We start from the raw sequence: 25,739 nt of genomic DNA, 5'->3' as shown, positions 1-25,739 counted from the left end.
ATGTATAAATACCTGTACCTCTCTGGCATAATTAGCAAAAATGTTGACCAACTCCAGCTAGTTTGCATCAATGAGTGTTTTTAGAGGCTATTTAGAGATTATGCTATGCTTTTACCTTATTTCTACATAATTTAAATAATTACAAAATAATTGATGTGCTTCATATTCCTGATGTGGATGCTCTGTCTTAAAATGCTTCCTGAATACGTGTGGTTTATTTCGAGATCTCAGTGGCTGGGTAAACATTTGCTTAGCTTGTTCCGTACCTTGCTCAGTATGTGGATGATGTCACCCGCCTTTAAATCCAGCTCATCTTGGTTAGTTGCTTCATAGTGGAATGTGGCCTTACAGTATTCTTTTACTGTAGAGAGACAATAAAAAACGAGGATGTATCAATGAGAAGCACATGCCGTAAGTGCACTTTCAATACTATCAGAAAGAAATACTAATCTATAATTTGGGTTTAGCTAATGAACAGGTGGAGGAAAACTCATGTCAGTCAGCCAGAATCACTGCAGTCGGTTATCAGTCGTTCATGTGTGGTGCATTTCCATAAATCTCCTGTCATTACTTTGGATATCACATACAGCTTTATGTCAACCTTCCCATGAACTCACCTTTTCCTTTGCTCTCTGCTTCTTTTTCTCCCTTAGGGGGTTCAGGAGTGCTCAAAGAGGTGGTTTTTGTGGCAGATGGTAATGATGGGATTGGCTAAAATGAAGCAGAATCACAAATGGATTTACTGACACAGCAGCCACACAAACACATGCATTTGCACACTGAAAGGTACAGACTCGGAGACAGGTCAGCCACACCTGAGTGAAAGGAATGCTGGGTAAACAATAACCATTGTTATATACGTAAAGTGTCAATGGGAGAGCATGCTAAAGGTAGACTTTTTCAAATCCAAAATGGAGTAAGAAACCTATAATTATTTAGTAAATCATTTGAATGTCACATTACAAGATGTTGTAAATAATGTCTAAGCTCTTGAAATGAAATGCAGTGGATGATTCAACTGATCAGAATGACATAAGGGGATGGAAAATGTGACAAAAAAAGGGAGAGAGGAAGTTTTGGTTAAATGCATTAATGCTGTAAATAGAGCCAAATTACTTTTTGTGTGTGTGTGTCTGTATGTGTGGCCACTTTAACAACTAAAATACAATGTACACTATCATGTAAAGTGTTTTTTCTTTTTAAGAAATGAATAATTTTATCCAGCAAGGACGCATTAATCAAAACTTGCAGTAGAGACATTTAAAGATTACAAAATACATCCATTTCAAATAGATGCAGAATACAAAATAAATATGATCAGTATTGATCATAAAAATGTTTCTTGAGCACCAAATCATCATATTAAATTGATTTCTGAAAGATCATGTGACTGGAGTAATAACTGTTGAAATGACTGTTTAGCTTGGCCATCACAGGAATAAATTATATAAAAAATAAATGTAAAAAATTGCAATATCACTGTTTTTACTGCATTTTTTGATCAAACAAATTCAGCATAGGTGAGAGTTAGGGAGTTCTTCAAAACATTTAAAATCCCTTATTTTTTTAAAAGGTAGTGTACTACTAAGTTAAAAAAATTAAGGGGGAAATGTAGGATGGAGTTGATTTTAATCAAGCCCCAATAATCATTATTATTCAATTATAGATATTTATATATGGATGTGAAAAACAAAACAAAACATGACATTATGAAGAAAACTTTACATAAAAGCACAAATACATAAAAAGTTAAGTAGTAAAAAATATAAATAATAAAAATAATAATATTGACAAATATTTGTTGTCAATTTTTTTGCTTGCCATTCATTTGTGAATTGCGTCCTATGTATTTGTAGATCACTGCATGCATTTGTGGATTGCTCCCTGTACATTTGTGAATGGCTTTCTGTGCATTTGTGGATCGCTGCGTTTATTACAAATGCGCTGACCAATCGTCACATGTTCTCTATATAGCCAATCACATCATGCTTTCCAATCTCATCCTGAAATAAATTCATTCATCTGCATTGGCTCAAATAGGAAATATAAGGCCCATAAAAATTGGTACGGTAAAAGATGTTTAAGTTGGATTTCGCTAAACCATTAGACTGTGTATCAAGTCAAACACAGTATTATATTTTACCTTCAAACATTCGAAATATGAAAAAAAGAAGTGTCAATAAATAATAAATAACTGGATTTCACCCCATGATAAACATGCAGGTTTGTGTAATAGGTTAAACTGCAGTAACACAACAGAGTTTCCCAGTTTTTCAGCCAAGCTGTTTAATTGATCTAGGATGCAAGTGTCCATACAATGCATACCCTAAATAAATCTGCTACTTCCCTAATTGTAAAGCCAAATGTTATCAGCTATAGGGAGAACGTGCAATGATTGTTCAGCGAAATGCGGCTGTTATCTGATTGGCTTGAGCAGACGGTGGGTATAGTACAGGATGCGATTCACAAATGAATGCTGGGAAAAGTTGTGTTTGTGACATAGTTTATTATTTCAAAAATCTATTTTTTTTTATTTATTTGTAAAAGTCTAAGATTTATCTTTGGTTTCATTTTGGCTCATCTCTTTAGATTTATTTGTGGGTCGTGATCTATTTATTTGGAATTATGCGAAAATTCTATCACCATATCCAGCTGTCTGCAGATTTAACAAAAGCACAGACGGGGATATTCTGCTCTCGGTTGGAGCTGTACAAAGCACAAATGACAATAAGAGAAGTAGTTCATACCAAAACGCTTCAAAAACAGCCACTACATAAAAGTCCAAAAATAGAGACACATTTCCTAAAAAGGAAGGTCTCACCAAGAGACTTTCTGCCTATACGGTAAGGTCTTGAGCAATCACTGGCAAAACTTGTAGAGCAGTTAGACATATAATTACCCTTCAACGCTCCACTGCTCATGGGAATGGGCCACACTGATTTTCATACATGCCAAGACGATTATATAATCTTATATGTCTCTATCATGTGCTAAACTGGTTTGGGGTAGAGGTCCTACTTCATCAGTACTGGCATATCTTGCACATTTAACTACAGGCACACACAGGCACTTTTAATGTAATCATTTTGAATGTGTCAATCACAATACTAAAAGTTTTCCGTTTAATCTGAAGTGTTTGCTGCAGTTACTGGGATGGATACTGGTCCTGCAGTAAACAGGAAGAGAGGGAAGGCAAATAAGACATTGTCTGGCGCAGAACAACACTTACTTTTTCTTTCTTTTCCTCATTTTCAGGTGGTGTTCTTTGAGAGGCTCTGAGTTTTACAGATCCCTCTCTGAATATGTTGCCAAATCCGACACCTTTAATCTTCTTCGGTTGGGCCATGACCCCGTTGCCTTGGTAAGGGGACGTGGGGCTAGTCGCTCCATCTATGCCATCTGTGAACACACGCCACTGTAAGAGTACCTCCACAACAAGCATAACAAAGTTTTGCTTGCAAAAAAGTAATATGGAAAATAAACTGTGTAAACATTATTCAAATAACAAATGAAGATGAGGATGAATTCACAAACACAAAAGCACTACAAAAGTTATCATATAAGTGATCCATATTTTGGAATGTTTTTGAAAGTTTGATCCAAAATGAAGTATAACAATAACATTGTGAAATATTATTACAATTTAAAATAATTGTTTTATAATATATTTTATTCCTGAGATGGCGAAGCAGAGTTCTCAGCAGCCAAGTATGTTGATTTGATGCTCACAAAACATTTCTTATTATTAGCAATGTTGTATACAGTTGTGATGATTAATATTTTCACGGAAACTGCGATACCTCTTTTCGGGATACTTTGGTGAATAGAAAGTTCGAAAGAACAGCATTTATTTGAAAAAGAATAACATTGTAAATTCTTCATCTCAGTAAAAGTATTATTATTATATAGTTTTTTTTTTTTTTCTGACTCCAAACTTTTGTACAGGGGAGTACACTTGGTGGCTTTATGGAATTATATTCAAACTCTGACTGCTTCAGATGGTATAATTCCTCAGAAAACAAACAAACTAAAAAGTTGTCAACTGCAGATGCCAGGATTAGGTCTAACACCAAAAAAATACCGCACACACACCCTTAAACGTACAAAACAAAAAGTGTCTGTTGAGTGTTTTCTTGTAAGGACATGCCCTCTCTGTAGATACATGACAGGGTGAGCTGAGAAGTACCTGGCTCTTCTGTTACATCGCTCGTCTCGGTGTCTTCAGTTGATTCTATTTCTTTGACAAAGTTGGAAGGAAAGAGTCCAGACTTCCCATTCATGCTTCCGCTCCACCAGCCCTCCTCAACCTAAAAAACACCTACAGTCAGCACTAATACAGGAACTGTCCGGTCAAACACTCATTTTCAAAGACAGTGGGTTTCAACTGGTTTCACTTCAGGACACAGATTGTACACTGGGCACCAAGTGCCAAACCAACACAGTAGCAAAATTGTTTAAGGCATACATTGCCCTACAATACTTCCCTAAAAAAAGGCTTAAAATATATACTTTTATATAATTTTTTTTTTTTAATGTCTCTTGTATTTTGATTAGACAGATCTGCACCACAATTCCACAGAGATTGATCAGACACACTGTCTTAGACATACACAACCAACAAAGCATTTGGTGAAGCACGTGAAGCATTTAGCCTATGTATGCCTATTTATTGTATTTTATATATTTACTAACTATTCACAATGCATTTTATATTGCCATTTATATTTTGGGGCCAAAACCTACCATTGGAGAACCACAGATCTGATAAAGTCACAAACTAAAAATTACAAAGAAACTCCTCATTTTGCATGAAATGGAATAAAAAAAAAAGAACATCTCACCACTTTATCATCATATATCACACTGCAGCGTGCATAAACCCTATTAAAGAATATTTATAACCCTTTAAATAGAGAACTATTATATTCAGCACAATTTCAAAACATTCAGTTACATTAAATACAAAAGACAGAAGCAACAGACCTCCTCCGTGATGTCAATGATATCTCCAACCTTCAGTTCCAGCTCGTCTTCATTCAGAGGCAGATAATCAAACAGGACTTTGCACTGACGCTTCTTGAGCTCTGTAATGAAAACACAACAAGTCACTCTGGAACTGGCCTGACACGCTTAACCAATAATGCCAGTACGCAAGGGGAACAATTCCTCCAGCTACCTGAAGAGGGCTCAGCGAGTAAAGACTACACAATCAGGAAGAGTCTTTATTAAACTTAGATGCACACACACTCTCACACACAAACACCACACCCTGACCTTGAGATGATTCACGTACCCTTTAAAGAGAAAAGTTTGCTTTGTTTGCTCCACATACGTGCCAAATTAAGACCTGTTACACGTCCCTCAAAAACTCAACTGAGAAATCTTCCCCACTGTTAAATCTTCTACAGCTTGTGGACTGTGAGAAATGTCAGAAATGAAAAAAAGCTTGAAATGAAAGCTGCACTGAGCAGAAGCTAAACCAAAAAATACGTTATTTCCTCAAGGGTACAATGCTATTAACCTGCACAGGAGCACAGAGGAAGAGAGTAACCACATTCCACTGCTATCACTGTTGTAGATGATTTGTTCAGCAGAAACCTTGAATGTTGGACGGCATCACGGTTGCTGTGTGTTCTGTGACAATGTTCCTATACAGCTGGAGAGGATCAAGTGGACTTCCTCTAAAATCTGAGACAGCCATACACTCAAGAATCAAGACAGAGGAAAAGAAAGCAGCTTTATGAGCAAATAAGAAAGCTACTGCTGCCCACTACAGGCCAAAGTGGTCATCTGCTATATCTGCTTCTTGTGCTAAACTCTCACCAGAACACTAAATGATTTTACCATATGCTGTACTATGGATACCAATGATGCGTATTTCCACTAGACTAAATTGAACCACCACAATCTATTGACCGCATGGCCTTCATCCAAAGACATGTCAGTAAACTTGATGTCAGCAAACTCAAACGCGCAAAATGATTTACGGGTAGAACGCATTTCTGATTGGCTACTTTTTCCACAGTGGCTAAAAAACGTGGGCTCCTTCATGACTACTATTTTTTTTTATCGTCGTTAATGAATCTTGGGCTGTCACAGAGACAGATGTGTGGTCTGTCAGGTAGTCGTGAAATTGTATGTGTGCGATTCTAAACAAAACAATGTTAAAGAAGAGATAAAAGCTGTTAGAATTTGAAATGAAAAAAAGACACACTCTTTTTTGAGGCACGGGGATGAGATTGGGGAGGCAAGCCAATTCCTCCTGCCGGGATGCCATAGGTACTGATCCTCTGTACCAGGCTCGCCACATTCCCTGATGCTCGCCGCTGAATCGGATTCTCGATTTTCACTTCCTTTTCTTTAGCCTCCTTTGACTCCTCTTTGGACTTTGGATCATCTTTTTTCACCTCCTTGATAAAAAAAAAAAAAGAAATTGCAAATATAATATCACATATAATAGCAGTATGGCAATTCATACATCATGTTAGGAGTAATTTTATACCACAGACACAAATATTTTTTTTTTACTGGAAATTTAAATAAAAATGCTTTATATATAAAATGATAATATGACTCCGCCTATTTTTGGAAAATCCAGTTGACGAAACACTGTACAAATGAAAGGTAATACATCATTATTTAATTATTTTAACAGTTTATTTGAAACATATAGTATGGTATAAATAGTGTGGTGTCAATTATTTAGCAAAATCTGTTTGACAAATAAATATTTTCAGTAATACAATGAATAAATCAGAATTTAAGGCACGACAGCGAAGTTTACACGACAGCGATGTAGTCAAAACCGAAAAAGTTTCACGTATACACGGTGATGTTTTCAAAAGATTTGCGATTACATGTGTCCACGAAAACGGCCAAAAACGCTGTATTATGTATGCTAGGCCAGTAGTTGGCACTGTAACCTTGTTAGTAAACAGCATAGAGGTGCTCCGATCGGCCGATCGTTAATGCGCATCTCGTCAGTAAAGCCGGTTCTCTAATCAGCTGTTAATTCCATCAGGTGCCTGATTTCACATAGAGGAGCTGTTCCTACACAGAGCCGTTGTTAACTGAGATGATGCACCAAAAAACGCTGAAAATGAAGTGGATTTGCGCATCTTCTCTATTAACAACGGCTCTGTGTAGTAACAGCTGCTCTATGTGAAATCACGCACCTGATGGAATTAACCGCTGATTAGAGAACCGGCTTTACTGACGAGATGCGCATAACGATCGGCCGATCGTGATCGGAGCACCCCTAAAACAGCACCTGTAGGGAAGTGACGATTATGTGTTGTATATGTTGCGTCTCCGTTGTTTGTTATAATATTGGTGAAGTAAATCCACATTTTGCTGAAGAAGCGTTAGCAAACTCTTGAGCAGCAACAACAGTAAGTTACCATATAGTACACCATTGTTGTGCATGTTTGTTTGCGCTTGCCTTTGAAATCGACACGTACTGTGCATGTCTACATACTGTACCTAACATACATACATACATGCCTAACATAACTACCTAACTACGCACAGACATCTCAGTTTTCAAAAACTCCCATATTGGGTATTTACACGGAAATGTTAACGTGGCATTTTTTTTTTTTTTTTGAAACCTGTTTTAAAAGATATTTTTCATTCCCCAAACGTTTTGTCGTGCAAACGAACAGGCAAAACTCATAAAAAGTTTCCCATTTTTGTCTGAAAAGGCTGTCATGTAAACATGAACAATGGAAATGTCTGAGAGAATTCAACATCTACAAACCAAACAGCAACTGTACGTTTTCGTTTATTTTACCATGAATGCATGAAATCCATGTTGTAAACATTCTACATTTACATTCTTCATACTCACATCTTGTAAAACTCCAGAGAAACCACCAACTAGCACCTACTTTCACAGTTTCCAAACACATGTAAATTCACCAACACCAGAGCCTCCCTCACACATTCAGAAAAAGGTGGGAAGAGAAAGAGAAGAGAAACGAAAGAGTGATAAAAACTCCAGCAACTTCAACAGCTGTTCTCATACACCCTGAGACTCAACTAGTTGAAACTTGCTCTGTGCCTCTCTTTTTCAATGAATGCTATCTCTACTATGCTTTGTTCTATGAAGCAATTGGACATTAAAGGGTCTGAAGTATAACACTCAATGCTATGAACAAGAAAAAAGATTCATTTATTACATGTATTACACCAATGTAGGGATCAATTCAGCAATTAATTAAGAATCGTTTTAATTTCTTGAACTTTACGTAAGGTATCAATTAGAACGTAATGAAGTTGAATTAAATTTATTTTACAATTTCAAGTGGGTTTTAAATAAAATTTCTCCATATAAATTACCAATAAACATGTCAGTAAAAAAACAATAAATGGGGTGTTTTACCCCAGACACTTGAAATTATTTAAAGTACTGTATGTGCAGTGATTGTATGGTGAAATCTAAATCTGATACTTAAAATTAGAATAAACAGGAATTCAAAGGTTAATAAATTAATTATAAATAAATCATGCAATCATTTATTTAAACTTTAAATCAATTTAATGGAAAAATTTGTTTAAAATATGAATTGTTTAAATTATTCATGCAATTCCATTTAGTGAACCTAGTGGCACAATATACATTAATCAACTTAAAATAATATAAACAACAACAACTAAATTAAATGACTTAAACTGCATTTGCTATGCAAATCTCAGAACACTTTGCATTTGCTTTATTTAGTCTACATTAATCTCATCCGACCAAAAAACTACCATGGTTTTTTTGGAACATGCTACTATGTTGTTTTTGGTTGATAACATGACATTATTTGAAGTACACTTTAATCCTATGGTGATGATTCAGTGCTATGTAATACATCAAAGTACCGTAGCATTTTCAAAGCACTGCCTAGACTGCATAGACAGGATTTGGGTTTGAGAGAAAGGCATGTGGAGTAGTGCTCTTTTTTTCCTGGCAGCCCCGGTGCAGAATGGAGAATGCCAGAGTCTACATCCGCTCCAAACTTCCTGAATGAAAAGCTGACAAAGAAATTCCTTTTTGAAACTCCCCGCTTAATAACTAATTTGAGGTCAGATTTCCTAACCTTTTAAAGCTCCTGGTTTTCTTAAAATATAAACACAAATAAACTGACAATGAACTGATAAGCTGCTACTATTGTAGACACTTAATTTTCTGTAAAGTTGCTTTGCAACAATTTGTATCGCAAAAAGCGCTATGCAAATAAACTTGAACTGAAATAAACAAACTATATACTAAAGTACTCTTACAGACAGAAATGTCTAGGGTTTATTTCAGTGGGTTTTGTGATGCATCTAGAGCACATGATCTTCACATGTGCAGAGAAGACACTCCTATCTTAGTAAAAACGATACTAATCATGTCTGAACCAGTACATGAAATTACTTATGTCTTCGGTTAAAGTGTAAAATCACAAAAATAAAACTGAAAAAATAAATATATAAAAATAACTTTTCTGGCTATGGTTTTCCTGTAGGAAACTTTTCAATCCTGTGCTATGTGTGATCTGTCTGGTGATTCAGTAAAACAGGCAAATCAAACCCAGTGCCACGTTATGAGAAACTGAATGAATAGAAAACCACCTAAAGACATAACATTACCAGTAACACGTCTTCCAGACACAACAAGCTCAAGATCTTATTTAGCTACAAACTGACTGACAGACAAACTAAAATGAGCTCCTTACCTGCTCAATTTCCATGTTCTTGTCCTGACTATCAAGTGCTGACTATCAAATTTTTCCAGGATCAAAGTTCAGTTAAGGGAGTGGAAGATTCCCTCACACCCTACTAAAGGATCTCCGAAAGGAAGCAAAAGCAATAATTTCCTGCCTTTGACAAGATTTGCCATTACAACTGACTTTAATGTGGTTTTTCTCAAGCGGCCTCAGGAACAATTCAAAACACTAATTAAGAGGTACACAAACTGAAGATGAGATTGCAATACTTGCAATATTGCAATACTTCCTTTCTGTTAACTCTTTTGGCCAACTACAACTACTCCAACTACAAATTACATTAAAAAAAATGAAAAAATAAAATAAAAATCCTGAAATTACCTTTACAAAGTTGTCCGGGAAAAGGCCTCGTTTCCCGTTGAGGTCTCCTTCCATCCATCCCTCTTCCTCAATTCGTCGCACGTTTTTGATCACATCTCCGAGCCTGAGGGTCAACTCATCTTCTTGGAGGGCTTCATACTCATACTCCACCACCACCTCGACTGCAAGGAGAAAACACAGTCATCCTGAGACTGTGATCTGCTGTTCGTGACACGATGGCACATATTTTGAAGTGTTAGTTCAGCCAAAAATGAAACTTAAGCCATAAATTACTCACCCTGAAGTCATCCTAGGTGTATATGATTTTCTTTCAGCTCTGGTGGGTGAACTCAGAGGACTTCTATAGCTAATTGATGCATGTTAGTAAGAAAATTATCCATATTCAAAACGTTAAAATTACTTTAATCTAGCTTGCGCTCACAGTTGTAAACTAAGCAGTTCCGGGGGAATGACGTATGAGGTCAGCTTTGCGTGAATGCGCCACTCAGAAGTAACGCACGTGGAAACGCAGCGGAGAGATTAAAACAAAACAACGGTCACTTATTATAAGTACAAAACGAGGATTTGTAAAGAATGTTGGAGGATTTTTATATAAGCCAAGAGGATTTTCCTTTGCTAAATTAAGAAAACTTGCTTCCTTTGTTCCTGTTAACAAACGTTAGTTTTCACGAGACTCACCGGCGCATGTGCAACGCTGACCTCATACTAGAGGTCTTCACAGTGCACCCGAGACCCGTCGACCCCAGACCCGACCCGGGACCCGTACGGGTTCGGGTCTATATTTTAAATCATCAGCCGGGTCCGGGTCGGGTCCGAATCTATTACCTCGGGTCCCGGGTCTGTTTAACATTGTGTGTAATACCCGTGCGATCGCCGATCGGAGTCATCGGACTCGGAGAAAATCCGGCCGTTATCAAAGACTGCTTGTGTTTTTTGTAACTTGCAACTTGTAAAATTAGGAAAAGAAAAGAGTGAGCCAAAAAAAGTGATCTCTCTCTCGCTCGCAGACTCAAGAGTTAATACAAGTGCACACACGGTAATGCTTGCAGACTTGACACACTCATGTTTAATATATTTCAAATCAGCAACACAATCTGAGGTGAACTGTCACATGAATGTTTTCTATTACGCTCAAATTGCGTTAAGGCATTTTAGGTTGATAAAGCTAGCACGCATGTGCAGTCATGTTTCTATGGCAAGCAGTGAGGGACACTTAGACCGCCAAACCGCGTTTTACATTTTCTCCCATTTTTATAATATTAGCCTATAAATGAACCGTTTAATCTTAAAGTTTTAGTGGTTCAGATTCAGACTCGATGCAGAGCAGAGAGCACAGACAGAGATCAGATGATAGTAAATAAATAATGTCAGCGGTCATGGCATTGCACGAGCGATCGTTATTATAGCCTAGTTCAAAAGGCAAACAGTGTAAGTTATTATGCGAATTAACTCGAGTCAGAATGTACATGTGCACAGTAGCATTTGTCATCCATCACCGTGACATCAAGTGGACTTTTGAAGCTGAAATAATGAGTGGATTCAGCTTGGACTTGGAATAACGAGAGGAATAACATGAATAACTTTCGGAGGATTGTAATGCATCACAGGCAGTCAGGTACAAGGAAGAGAGACCACGGCTCTTTAAATTAGGTAAGACAAAAAGCTGTATTCTTCGCAACAGGTTTATTGACTTGTAATAGCAATTTAAGGTGGAATATGTCAACGTTGGGTCCAGTCGGGTCTGTGTCTTCCCGGCGGGTTCGGGTCCAGATTTCAAGTAATATACGGGTCCGGGTCGGGTCCGGGTCGGGTCCGGGTAGGCATTTCTCGGATTTACACGGGTCCGGGTCGGTTCGGTGTAGTACATTACGGGTCTCTGTCGGGTTCGGGCAAGAATTTTTGGACCCGTGAAGACCTCTACCTCATACGTCATTCCCCCCAGAACTGCTGCTTCCGTTTTACAACAGTGAGCACAAAGTAGATTAAAGTGATTATTACATTTTGAACATGGATTTTAGCTACAGAAGGACTTTATTCACCCCCCAGATACATATGAGACACTTTTTTTTTAATGGATGAGCTTTTTATTAAACTTCTCATGGAAAGATGAAGTGCAACACCCGCTAAGTTGCATCAAACTGCTTGAAAGGTCAAAGACAATTTTTAAAATAACTTTGACTGGATTCATATGAAAAAAGAAAACCATATACACCTAAGATGACTTCAAGGTAGTGCTGTCACGGTACCAAAATTTCAGTATTCGGTACCGATACCAGTGAAAATCCATGGTTCTCTGTACCAATTTCAGTACCAAAGCAAAACAAAAAAATATTCTAATTAAAAGAACAAACACTTTTTATCACTAAAAATAAAACCAATGCCATTATTTACAATTATGTAAGGTTTTTGTAAGTTGTAAGTTTTTCTACAAGTAATATAATTATGAAAAACAGTAAACAAGTTTCACCAAAATTTAATTTGTCTTTTAATTAATGATTTTTTTTTAATAAATAAAGGGGATTTGCTATTAAAATTTAAACATGGAAGAAATATTGTGTGATTTATTTCTTTAAAAAAATAAAGTTTTATTAATTTTTTCAACAGTAGTAGCAGTATCACATGTCAGTCTCACAACTGACAAGCTACGCGATATCGTGTTCATTATCGAAGGCGATTCATCTGCGATAAACGTGATATTGCGTAGCTTGTCAGTGATCTACGGCTCTGTCTATTAAATGCCGCTCCATTTAAAAGCAGGTGATGGGGATTTAGCGGTAATCAGGGAACCAGATTTACTGACTAGATGTGCATGATCATATTGTTAGATATATCACCCAGCCCTAATTTATATGACTTGGCCTCCATCTTCTCCAAAAATCACCATAAAGGTATGACGCATTTCGAATTGTATGTTGTTAGAAGTACTGACTAATTATCATTTTCTTGAATTTTTTTCTCACTTCTGATCATATACATGCCTACAACGTGTTGAAAATTTAATGTGTTGTGGAATTTACAATATTGCTATTTCAAACTCATGTTATAATTTTTATTTTTTGTGTTAGTAATGCAATTATTTACGTTAAAGGGCCAGAAACGCACAGCTTATAGACAATGTTTAGTCAAATATAAGTTTGTTCACAAGGACATATCATTTCCACACCAAGAAGAGCACTTCAAGCACTTTTTCAATGACTTTCGGAATGACCATTTCCAATTAAAGTGGTGTCCATCAAGTTTCAGGCAAACAAAAACAACAATGTCTAAGCGATTTGCATTTCCTCTGCTAACAATCACTACCACAGACACCCAGACACAAACATCTCCCAACCATTTCCAGAGCCTTTGGAAATTGGCCCATGTTAGACAATGCCTTAGGAAAAGTGCTAAATCTGGCTGTGAGAGTCTGAGAAGAATGTGATCAGCTGCATACGCACACAGCACTTCTGTTGACAAAGGTTATTTACACAGCTATGCCAGACATAGCAGAAACTTCTCATGGAAAACACAGGGAAGAGGTCAGCGTGTTTGACAGGATCTCATCCCCACCTTATCTGGTTATGTCTGTGTACAGTATTTCTACAAACAAATATGAGACAGTTGTAATCATCAAACAGAATTGCATGTACAGCCCGCACAGTTTCTGGGGAATTCTTTTGGTAGCATCTGTTGAGAGATGCAAAATAAACCAGTTTAGGCCAACATGATGAGGAAAAATCTGTTATACCTCTTTCACACTGATTTTATCGGCGTAATGAAGGTCACTTGTAGCTGCTGGATTTCCTATTGTTATCGTGTGCTGTGTAACTCATCATAGTTTTGAAAACCTGAATCCAAATTAGTTTCATTGGCGGTTAAGAAATATGATCTGGTTTTGATTTGGGTTTGACATGGAAGCAGTTTTCTTGCTCCTAAACCTGGATGCATACAAAATGCAGAAGTGTATATTAGAGTATAATAAAGCTGTCGCAATATCCTATTTTCACTACATGATTATTGTGGCCAGAAGAATTCACAACAATATTATTATTGTATTAGGGCTGTCAGTAGATTAACTATAACTTGCTACAATAAACTCCTAATTTGCTGCTTAATAAGAGTTGGTAAAGTAGTTGGTAAGTTTAGGTATGTGGTAGGATTAAGGGATCTATAATATTACCATGCAGAATAAGGCATCAACATGTGCTTTTAAAGTACTAATAAACAACCATTATGCTAGTAATATGCATGTTAATAAGCAACTAGTCCAAAGTGAAAATATGTTGGCAGACATTAAGCTGCATTCACACAAGGCTCTGATTCTGGAAAATACCCAGAACTACCAAATTCGATTCCAGCATTAGACCCTAGTAACATTACCAGGATAGGGAAAGCCCTAGCAGGGTGTGAATAATCCAAAAAAATTCACAATATGCTACAACAGTTTTCTATTTTTTATGGAAACTCTGTGAAAAAAAGCTATATATAAAAGTTACATCGCTCAAATTTCATACTTCATTTGCATCTTACACAGCTACACTTGACTAAAGGATCTCATAAGGGACAGATGGCACAAGGTCAAGAATCTTACAGCTCTCTGGGAAGTAAAGTTTAGACAATAGATAACCAAGTACCCAGCTCAAACCTTTATGAGCAAATGCCAAACCGTGTTCCGTCATCCCTCCTCTTAGATGGAAATCTTTGGCCACTGTCTGTTTTTAACACTGTGTGAAAACAGTCATTGTCTCTTCCTCTTCTTGTTGATGCAGTTTGCAAAAGACAAAGTTACATACAGTATAATGTCAAACCACCATAAATTGTGGCTAGTTGGTTTTGCTTCCAATGTAGCCTTGACCACATTTCCATATGGGGGGAGAACTTCCAAATTAAGATGAACTCCAAATGAACTCACTCAAAAAGCATCTTAATCACATCATCGAGTATTTAAAATGCATATATTTTATGTTGTATGTTGTACTCTTATTGCAAAGAACACCGGTCAGTTTTGAAATGCATAGGCTAACTGAGGTCAAGATTTTGGAAACTGAAAGTGTCTAGTAAAACAACAATATGGCTGCTTCGTGTATCCCATGTTTCAAGGGCTAAGGTTTGCTGACTTAGCCTCTCTGCTTTCGCCTGCCGAAGCATTCTGATTTAAAAGAAAGCTTTGCAGAAATTGACATAATGACATAGTTGGCCGACTTGGCATGAGTGTCAGGAGCAGATCTCAAGCCTGTGACTCTGCTTTCATTTGCTCTTATTCCCCACGCCGCCATTTAGAAAAGAAAACGGATTAGGTCATTTACTTCTATGCGTTCTGATTGCCAAATTCTCTTAAAGTTTTGCTTACAACACTATTCAAAAGTTGCCAGCTTACAGGAATAAACCGGGTCAGTGAAGTAACACAAAAGCCTAAAGAGAGAAGGAAATAATTATGGCCTTGAGTCCAAGAACCGAGGCATTAAAGGACTGTTTATGTTTTATCCAACAAGTAAAACAATCTCTGAAATTACCTCTCAAACTAATTTCCATAGGTGGAGCTGAAGATAGTGGCTCCTTGTTTATTCCTAACTCTAGAAACTGAAAAAAGAGCTGAGAAACAAGAGCTAGAAAGCTTTCACTTTATAGTTCTTAAGGAACAGTTCATTAATTAATGAAAATTATTATTATCTATTATTTTCACAATTTTGAAAAAACTAATCTTCACATCGGTTTTTCTTCAGTTTGTTTTATGTTCCATGAAAATAAAAAACAACTGTATATGGGGTTAGAACAACATGAGCAAATATTACTTTATTATTTCACAATATTATAATTTTTTTATATTTAATTTGGGTGAACGATTCCCTGAAATTACAGTCTGGCAATGCAAATTATGATAACTTTGATCATTAGCATCTTTAGGTCATTTAACACAATGTCTATAATCCTGTTTTTTGTTTTTCTTACCATTTTCCAGAATTTTAATAAACCATCTGATGCATAATGCACATAGAAGAGTTGTCAGAAGTTTGCGATATTTACAATTCATTTGTATCTGTTCAACTTTTCATAGACTACTGACCACTTGGACATTGCTACCTTACTCCAGTATTATTAATTTATGAAAAACCATGAAAAAAAAAATAATTTATCTCTATTTTAGTATAATTTTTTTTTTTTTTTCAAATCTACAGTGCTAAAAAGTCAGTCCCTCCCTGGCATGTACACTCTTTGTTTTCTGAGTTTGACATTTTCAAGACTTTCAATGTTATCTGTACAACCTTTCTGTACCTGACATATGTGTATAAAAATAATGAATGAAATAAACAAGCACAACTGGTTGATTACTTAACATTCATGTCAGAACAAATGGGAGGCTCTTGGGCTGGTGTTTGTGTCTATAGTCAAAAAGTCTGACTATGCAAGACTAATTAGACACAGAACAATGACTCCACAGTAAATTCTAGCAGTGATTCTAAAACGTCCTTGATTCAATCTGAACATTAATAAGAGTTGCATGAAGATGCTCTATTTAAAAAAAAAACAAATGCTGTTAACAACCTCAAAATTAGACAGAAAAAAAAATATTCAGAGCATATGTTCACTGTAGAAGCGCAAGCCAGGCGAGTCATGTGTGCCGTGAATCGGAGAGAGAGGTCAAACGTTAAATAGGTCAATGGTTTAATAAAATAAAATTACTACACTAAACAAAATCAATATGTGACTGGAGTTTGGAGGAAATAGAGCAACTAATATGGCACATTACATTTTAATCTAACCTCACAGCAGTGCCCTCAAGCAGTTTGGATTGAGCGAATCAAGACCCTTGGTTGACACACACACACACACACTAAATAAACTAGTACTCATTTAAAGATTTGAACTTTACACAGGAAGGAATACTTAGACCAACCAGAAAGGAAGTTCCTGCAGAACTTCAAGAAAGAGGGTTTTTCCAACATACATGAGGCAGGTGTGAAAGCAAAAATTATGAGGGCCTTTTGACTAGAGAGAAATGATGGCGACAGCTTTCAAGATCTTGAACAAGTTTTTCTTTCTTTCATTTTTTTTTTTTTTGGAAAGGACCATTATTTTGTCTACATTTTTGAGCTAACCTGCTCCTCCTCAAAGTCATTCAAGAAGCGGCATCATTTTTGGGTTCTCCAAGCAAAACTTTTTCTTAGGGTGCTATCACATCTCTAGTTCGGTTCATTTGGTCTGAACCAAGGGCAAACAATTATACATTGTAGCATTTTTCAGCTTTTTTGGTTCCTTTTCACACCACACTGATTGCTTTGGTCCAAACCAGTTGAAACAAAACCAAAATGCAGTCACATGACAACATCCACATCACTCTTTGGCCATGACGTATTTCCTAAACTGTTTTTCGATTGGTCAGAATTTACACGCGGGAAAAATCCAAAATAAGAGGAAAAGAAAGCAAACAACACTGAGACAACACAACTTTGGAGAGACGACTGGGCGAGCTGGTTTTGTCCCTGGCCATAATCTATTACATTGTTTGTATACATCGCAAACAATACATTTCTATAATAAAGTGCGAATACGGCTTGAAAACAGTGTTCTAATGCACCGCAAACGGCCAGCGGGCATCGTTCGTAACTTCAAGCGGAGGCGTGCATTAATGCTTCTTAACTCTGACATGCTCATGGTCATCTCACCAAATTTCTATGAGGCTCCGCACCTCCTCACTACTCCAAGTTTGTCCTCGAGCTGCCATGCTAAAGTGCAAACTGTCAACAAACACTTCCTCATCCTATAATCCACAGCGCAGCTGAATATGGCAGCTGGTTTAGTCCAAAAATGATCAGTACTTTTTGCAGTTGGGTCTGTTCGAGGTCGGATCACGTTCTCACCACAAACGAACCACTCCAGAGTTTGTTTGAAAGCAGTAATCACACTCGGGTGCACACCAAAGGTGGACCAAACAAGCGTACCGAGACCTGCTTGAAGAGGTGGTCTTGTTTGGTCCACCTTTGGGGTGCACCCGAGTGTGATTACTGCTTTCACACCTGCCCAAAAGAACTGCACCAAAGGGGGAAACGAACTCTTGTACGATTCAACTGAACTAAATGAGGCAGGTGTGAAAGCACCCTTAGGTTCAGAGTTCGACAGTTTAGACCACAGAGAAAATCTGGGATTCCTAATCATGTCAGTCAAACACAATCAAACATAAGATTATTAAAGTCCTTTCTTTAAAATCACTTGACAAAATATCTAGAAGTACAGTAGTCAGCATGTAGGGAGAGGCTGCTGAAATTCCTCACATATTTTCAACCTTTCGCATGATGTTAAGAGCTGTGTTTGACATGATGACAGAACAGGTTCTATTTTTGTTTTCTATAAAAATACTGAGTTATTATTTTCATGCATCGGTTATTATTATTAATAGGCCTTCACTATGACATCTGCACTCTTGTGATGTGGAAGGAACACAGGAAGGAATAAAAAGTTCTAGCTCTAATTAGACTCAATTATTTACTGAATCAATCAGAGCATTTTTTTTTTTTTTTTTCACTGAACTCAAAATTAAAAGATTTTGGTTTAGAAATGACTTTGGACTTGAACGGAGGAATTAACACAATTATATCTAATGCTGTAGTATTGAAGAGATGTTCTGTTAATAAAGAAATCTTTTTTTTTTTTTTTGCTCATTTGAAAAATGATTTGATCTGTGACTCAAAGTATGGAATATGATCCAAACCGTGAATTGAGTGATCTGTTGCACCCCTACTATCTTGACTAGTTGTGTGAAGGAAAAATCAAATCACAGAAGTTTTTGATCATGCTGATTTGTCCGCAGTGAAGTTCAGCTGATGTCTCTTTTATTCAAGCTAGATACATTTATTTTGCGCTACCAAAATCTGGAGAATGCAACCTACACAGATTATGAAGAGCACTGCTAATCACATAAAAGTTTTTAGGCCACCCTTTAATTGTTAAACAACATGACAAGGCCATCTGTAGAGCAGATTCGCACATGAGGGGAAAACAGATCAGTGTTTAAGATCCACACTGAAACCAGAGATCAGTCTGAAATATTCACCTATTGTCATTTTGCATTGTTTCCAACACATAGACTTGGGCGGGCAGCCCATGTAAATTAAAGGGCTCCTATTATGCTTTTTTACTTTTTAAATTTTAGACAGTACTGTGTCGTGTGTATGTTTGGGCAAAAAAAGATCTATGAAGTTACAAATCCCAAAGTCCACTCCAAAGGTAGATTTTTAATTTTTCAAGAACTATAATGAACGGCTCGTTTGGACTACAGCGTTGAAAAAAATTCCGGCCTACAGAAATTCAAAAGGTTGCGCAACTCTCTACATTGCGAGTAAATCACTCACATATAAGACTAAACCTTTACTCTGGGCGACTAAATGATGTCTAATATTAGCCAATGGCTAATCAATTCTCAGATTTTACTCGCCAGTGTGTGAGTTGGAGGATAACTATAAGTTTAGCTCAGATAAATGTTCACTCGCCGAACACTCTCTGACTGAGTGCTTTAGAGTTTCTCTCTCCTTCAGGTGATCTGTGATAATTCTCACTTCATCTCAATGGAGGCACAGGCTGGAGAGAACGGTATTTTAATAATGTAAATTATGTGAAAAATAATGCATATTTAAAAAAAACAAGCATGAGAGCATGTTCCAGTACACCCCCAAAACAAAATCAAGACTTTGTAAAAGAGCATAATAGGACCCCTTTAACGGCAGCCCAAGTATATTTGGAGAAACATTTTTGCTTTTATTATTTTTATCCACTAATACTTATTTTTTTATCTGCCATCCGCAGTTGATTAACTTGTGCAAAAACTCCGCTCGCTCAACATGTTTTGTATCTGCTCATTATGTGTGCGATACAGCCTATTGACAATTAAACTTCAAAAGGCTATGATTTCATAAAATAATTTTTTTTAAAATAAAATAAAACAAGAGCGCTACACGTTACAGTGTCACAAGGCATTACAGGCTCGCACAGCTGCACTTCAGACTGCTTCAAAGTGATTCTCAATCAATGAATAGCACACATTTATGCCAATCGATTGTTCATGAACTTGATTTGATGAATTATAATAATGTCCCGCATTACTTGTTTGCATATTTTATCTCTCATCTAATGGATCAGCCCGCAAGAGTACAGACATGCATTTCAAATGTTGTTAAATTGTTTATTATTAAACGTCAGACATTAATTAATACAAATTTTCTGGGCATTACTGGTATTCATTTTGGTTACACAATAAATTGTATTTAATTTAGTTTCCATTTAATTCATAGTAAACTATTGTAGTTTCTAGCTGGGATGCTTACCCACAGGAAGAAAAGTAATTATTTGACACATATTATTCAATATATTTTACCAGTACCAGTAAAATAAATATCCCATTCACTGAGAAAGACAAAATATGATAAAGCAAGGTGAACTCTACCATTTAAATGTTGTAATTTTGCATAATTTACAATGCATAATATGAATATGTAATTACATGTAATAGTAGGCTATGTAATTAATATGAATTTCAATAAATAAAAATACTGTTTAATGTCACACATTATTTGTTATAGGCCACATGTAGTAGACCATTTTTGTGCCGTGGGTAATAAGGCCGCCAGTATATTTCAAACCTGTGAGAAGCACTGTTTTGACTGAACTGATTTTGTTTGAAGTCAAAGACGCGACATGACCAAGCAATGTCCAATCACACCTGGGTAAACTACACTTATTACTCTAACACATTTCCATACTTCCTGATGGGTTCAGATTCCAATCCAGCGCTTACATAACTCTGGAACATGATGACAACATGATGAATTACTATCGAGAGGGGGAGGCCCTCAAGGCCACGAATGCAACCTGTCTGCCAGCCGGCCGGCAGCCCACGCCACACATTTACTCTAACCTACAGCTGGGAAAACAAATGACCATTATGCCCCATCATGTAACTTGTATCTTAAAAACCAAAACATTTCCTCTGAACTTTTTCCTTTCAGCCTTAGTGCTTTTGTTCACAACCAAAAGAAAATAAGAACACATTCAACACATCTTCCACTCAAGTATGCATCTTGAGGAGGTTGTGTTTGAGATTTAAAAACTCTCCCTACAAGTGTTATACTATTAAGACCCATAATTTGGATAATCCCATGGATGACAAAAAAGTTCTAAGAGAGTTTTGTGAAAAGCCATATTTACCAGTCACAAAAAAAATATGCTTCTGAAAATGGAATACGTTTCTGGCTAATAGCAATAAAAGCATGAGCCAAAGGCTTGGTCACCCGACATAGAACGTAACGGGGGAACTATGATGTCAGATTCCGGAAGTGTAATTTGCCGCAGGTTTTTTCAAGATTGTCCTGTGGTTTTATAATGGGGTTTTTCACTTTATGAGTAAAATAAAACCTGTGGTAAAGGTAAATTGACAATACTTTTACAATACTTGTTTTAAAATGCAAACTCCACAGACTCACAGCCCTAAGATACGTAACTACTTCTTAAAAACATAAGTTTTCAAAAATTAACATAACTGATTCAAAATTTGTGTTTTGGGTATGGATGTGTGTAAGTCACATAGTAGAACAAAACCTCAAAGTATCGTCAAGTTATGTTTACCACAGGCTTTATTTTTTCTCATAAATGGAAGAACTCCATAGGAAAATCTCGAAGGAACCCATGGCAAATTACACTTCCGGATTCTGACATCATAGTTCCCCCACTCTATTCCAGTAGTAGAGTAAAAATAACTGCAAATAAGAAACACAATAAGTACATTAAGCGTCAACAACCTGAAATCGAGAGGAGTAAATATGGAAATGAAGCTCCCAAAAGAGGATTTGCAGACAATTCATGCCATTTACACTTTATTCAAACCAGCGCAGTCCTGCTCAAGAGCATGACAGTGCAAAACAGGTACAAACCTAACGTTTTCCACTAGAACATTTGTTTACCTAATGACTGCCTAACTTCTAGAAAGGGAGGAGCTTTTTTTTCCTATTAAAGGCACAGTCAACTTAAATGTGCACTCTGTAAGGTTTTATTAGCCTTTAGTTGGCTTTTATTCATCTTATTATTAGTTTTGGAATTGACACTGAAAAGATTATTACTGACGTTATTAATAACAGAAGTAAATCAGGTAATCGCACAGCGTGTTGTGACGTAAACATGACGTCGCCCATAAGGGGGCGACCCGCTTGGTGTTAAACAAAACTGTTTTTTTTCTAGAAAACTGACATGGTTTGAACTCTCCATCGTATTGGAGTGCATATCATCTTAATGTGATCTGTCAAAAGTGCGTTTTATTTCTTGACTTATAAAATATCAGTAAGTTACACCTTTAAGGGGGCTTCCTTGGAATTAAGCCACTAACGTTAGTACAAACTGCTTAAAAACCAATCTAACAACGTCAAAGCCACTTATATCCAAAAGGTAAACAATAATAATCTAGTAGCAGAACAGGGAGTCATTGAGCTTGACGCAAAACGCCTGGAATTTACTGGTTTGGACAAGTCAAGCCAGTTTACGACACAAATATTCATCTGATGATCACACTTTTTTCTTCTTTATTCAACTTGGATACAGTTTCTGTTTTTAAAATGACGCTAAAGTGACTCGATCGCGGTGTTTCAGTGGAAAATAAACGCGAAATGACACTGTAACAGATCCATAAGAAGCGAGTTGAATCAAAGTCCCTTTAAGGCATTCTATAGTTTTTGGTTGAACTCACCCATACTGTCCTTCGATACGAAAGCGTCTTGATCTGATGTCTACAATCTGCCGTCCTGGTAGCTGATGGTAGCTAGCAGGCTGGATGCTAGCGGTAAATCCTACTTATGCGTGGAATCGTGAGGGAGAAGTGCTTGTTAGAGTGTTTATTTGCGCTACAAATCCATTCGACTTGGTTTTGTTGTCGGCCTGTTGTTTAAGTATGAGGTATGATTCTTGAGAGTACTGTGCAGGAAGTTATCCCGAAGTCTCCACCTTTCTTAGATTTACCTCCGCGATATTTCATCGGGAGGATCCCGCGAGAAGTCAGATTTCCACGCTGGAATAAAAGAGGTGTGACATTTGAGTGTAAATTGGTTATTAAAGCATAAATGTTTATATCCACGCAAATCTTGCAGTGATTTACCTATATTAAGATATGATTTTATATAAATCTAAAAAATATATCATTTCAAATTACTTTTATTTTATTTTATGAATATCCAATAATTTGCTTATCATGTAAGTCAAACATGTTAAATCTATTATCTATTATTATTATCATACCAAAAGTGTATAAGTAATGAAAAAAGCTTATTTTTGTTGATTCATTTCTTAAATATAATAAAGCAATATGTTGCATTTACATTGGGGGTTTGGAATTCCAGTCATTCTGCAGTCATCTTCTCACTTTCTCATGATATTTTTGTCAACAGACTATTTAGGCGGTGAAGTAGCTGTGAAATCCCATCTTCTCTCAGCTGTCTGTGGCTGAATTATTTGCATGATATTTGGCTATTAAGCTGTTAACGGTAAACTGAAATTGCCCCAATCAAAGCCGATTTCCATAACCATGTACTTCCCTAAGTTTTTATGGCAGGATTGAAATAATATCTTCTCAGCCTATGTTCATAATCACAAAGAATTACATTTATTGACAAAAACTGGTTGCTTTACACTAATGCTTACACTGGAATAAGGCTTAGCATCATCTGAAGGTAACATGAGACACTTTTTATGCTACAAGATAGTTGAATAATATGCAACCTAATTTTAACACATTTTTGTATTATGATATAAGCCATAAAAACTAACATTTGTTTGAAATATATAATATAAATAAAATGTCACATTCTTTTACATGGCAATTCAGAAAATATAAATTTGCTGTGATCTGTGCCAAATATTGATCGACAGGCCTATAGATAGATAGATAGATAGATAGATAGATAGATAGATAGATAGATAGATAGATAGATAGATAGATAGATAGATAGATATTGGAGATTTAGAATGAAGTCATGCTTTCCATGTCCTCCCTAATCATAATATAAACATCAGTGAAACGTTATGGGTATCTGAAGCACAGATGTTAGATTTATATGTGCTTAATTCTTTCTCTCATAAACACAGTTCAGAATTAACAGCATTCCAAAACAGCATTTCAAGGATGAAGGGTGGTCATACATCTTAAAATGTCCTTAATATTGTTTGATGTTTCTGTTATTTTGTTATTTTTACCCTCTTTATATAGGCAGTATACTTATACTGTGAAGTATAAGTGGCATTTCTTACAATATATTCTGGTGGTTTCTGTCTCTCCCTGCTGGGAACTCCAAGCAATTGTTAAGACTTGCACAACCACAGAAGCTGCTTCCTTTTAAAGTCATGTCGAGTTTTATTGTCAGTCCGATACATGTGTGAACATACAGTGGAACAAAATGTTGTCTCACAGGACCACGGTGCTACATAAATATGAAAATGCAACACTAGACATAAAAACATTTTTTTTTTGACCTATATAGCTAACTTTCTGAAGCGTTAATCTAACTATACATACACTATAAATAGTTGAATATACATACATATAATATAAAACAGACTATACTTTACATAATAGAATGATATTGTGCAAAATAGGTATTTAAGGTTAAGAAGAAAGTACAGTATGATTTGTGGTGCATTCACAAGTAAACATTTGTGTTATCTTATTAAGTCCTTGTAACATGGAGTGTTTATAAGAAACTATCTGTTGCATAGAGAGAAAAGTGTGTTTTTCTACAGGTGGTTTGTTCAGCCCACTCACCTGGTGTAGCACACTCAGAATTGCACAATGTTCTTGAGGTTTTCATGATCCTGGTTTCAGGAGCTAGGTTTGTAGATGAGGTTTCAGAGGGGAGTGAGGTGATTGAGGAATTGAAGGCTCTCACAGCCTGGGGGAAAAAGCTGTTGAACAGTCGTGCAGAGTGGGCTCCAGTAAATATACCATTGAAACATTGTCTTTGAAATGCCTTAGTACCAACTGATGAAACTTATTTAGTCCTAATCTTATGTCTCTCTCAATTAAATGTCCTTATTTGTTGTATAAATGCTTTTCAAAATCAAATCATTAAATAGGTTCAAGATATTCTAAAATTCTCATTATGTCCTCAAAACTGCTTTTTATCTAGCCAGCAGAGGGCAGAATATGAACAACCTGCAAAACTAAGACGTAAGACATATTTAATTATAAAAACTGACAAAAAATGTGAAAATATAATTTGATTGTGTAGATTCAGACATATTCATGATCTGAACTCTAGAACTACAGATGCATCTCTTTATATCCTATAGCAGATGCTGAGTGACAAACATAATGTCAGCATATGTTATACATAAAAATAGAAATTAAAAGCTTCAGTCCACAGTGCTGGTGGAATATTGTATATTTAAAGGACTAGGTAGTGTGTGATTGCACAGTGGCACAAATAGGTATTTTGTTGTATATTTCAGTGTGAATCCACTAATGTTAGTCAGACCAAGGCTTTTCTCTTAGCCCATCGTCTAACTCACTAACCCACTTAGAGAGAGCTCCCCGGGCAAAAACTGTATGGCACGTGAGAGCATTTCCCATTTATTCCTTTTAGCTCTCAGATGCACGTGTAGGCCTGTGCCAGATGGTGTGCTCTTCATATGCCATTGGGCTCTGAGCTCAGCCTG

General features: G+C 36.4%; 1 protein-coding gene across 3 annotated transcripts in view; it reads right to left on the bottom strand.

The window, feature by feature from the left end:
* cd2ap (CD2-associated protein) overlaps positions 1-23,074 on the bottom strand; it is a 40,343-nt gene extending 17,269 nt beyond the window's left edge. The window contains exons 1-8 of one of the 3 annotated variants that reach the window (XM_052535022.1): positions 22,783-23,074; positions 10,080-10,240; positions 6,215-6,410; positions 4,984-5,084; positions 4,187-4,307; positions 3,230-3,399; positions 618-711; positions 267-361 (exon numbers count right to left, since the gene is read on the bottom strand). In XM_052535022.1, the coding sequence (XP_052390982.1) occupies positions 267-361; positions 618-711; positions 3,230-3,399; positions 4,187-4,307; positions 4,984-5,084; positions 6,215-6,410; positions 10,080-10,240; positions 22,783-22,786 (942 nt within the window). In that variant the 5' untranslated portion in view covers positions 22,787-23,074. Of the gene's footprint in view, positions 1-266; positions 362-617; positions 712-3,229; positions 3,400-4,186; positions 4,308-4,983; positions 5,085-6,214; positions 6,411-9,707; positions 9,777-10,079; positions 10,241-22,782 lie in introns of those variants that run through there. The other 2 variants (XM_052535023.1, XM_052535024.1) reach the window with 2 other exon arrangements.
* Between the last annotated feature and the right edge of the window lie 2,665 nt (positions 23,075-25,739).

This window comes from Carassius gibelio, chromosome A20 (genome assembly GCF_023724105.1).
Source record: "Carassius gibelio isolate Cgi1373 ecotype wild population from Czech Republic chromosome A20, carGib1.2-hapl.c, whole genome shotgun sequence".
Taxonomy (NCBI): Eukaryota; Metazoa; Chordata; class Actinopteri; order Cypriniformes; family Cyprinidae; genus Carassius; species Carassius gibelio.
This window is presented reverse-complemented; position numbering and strand designations above follow the sequence as displayed.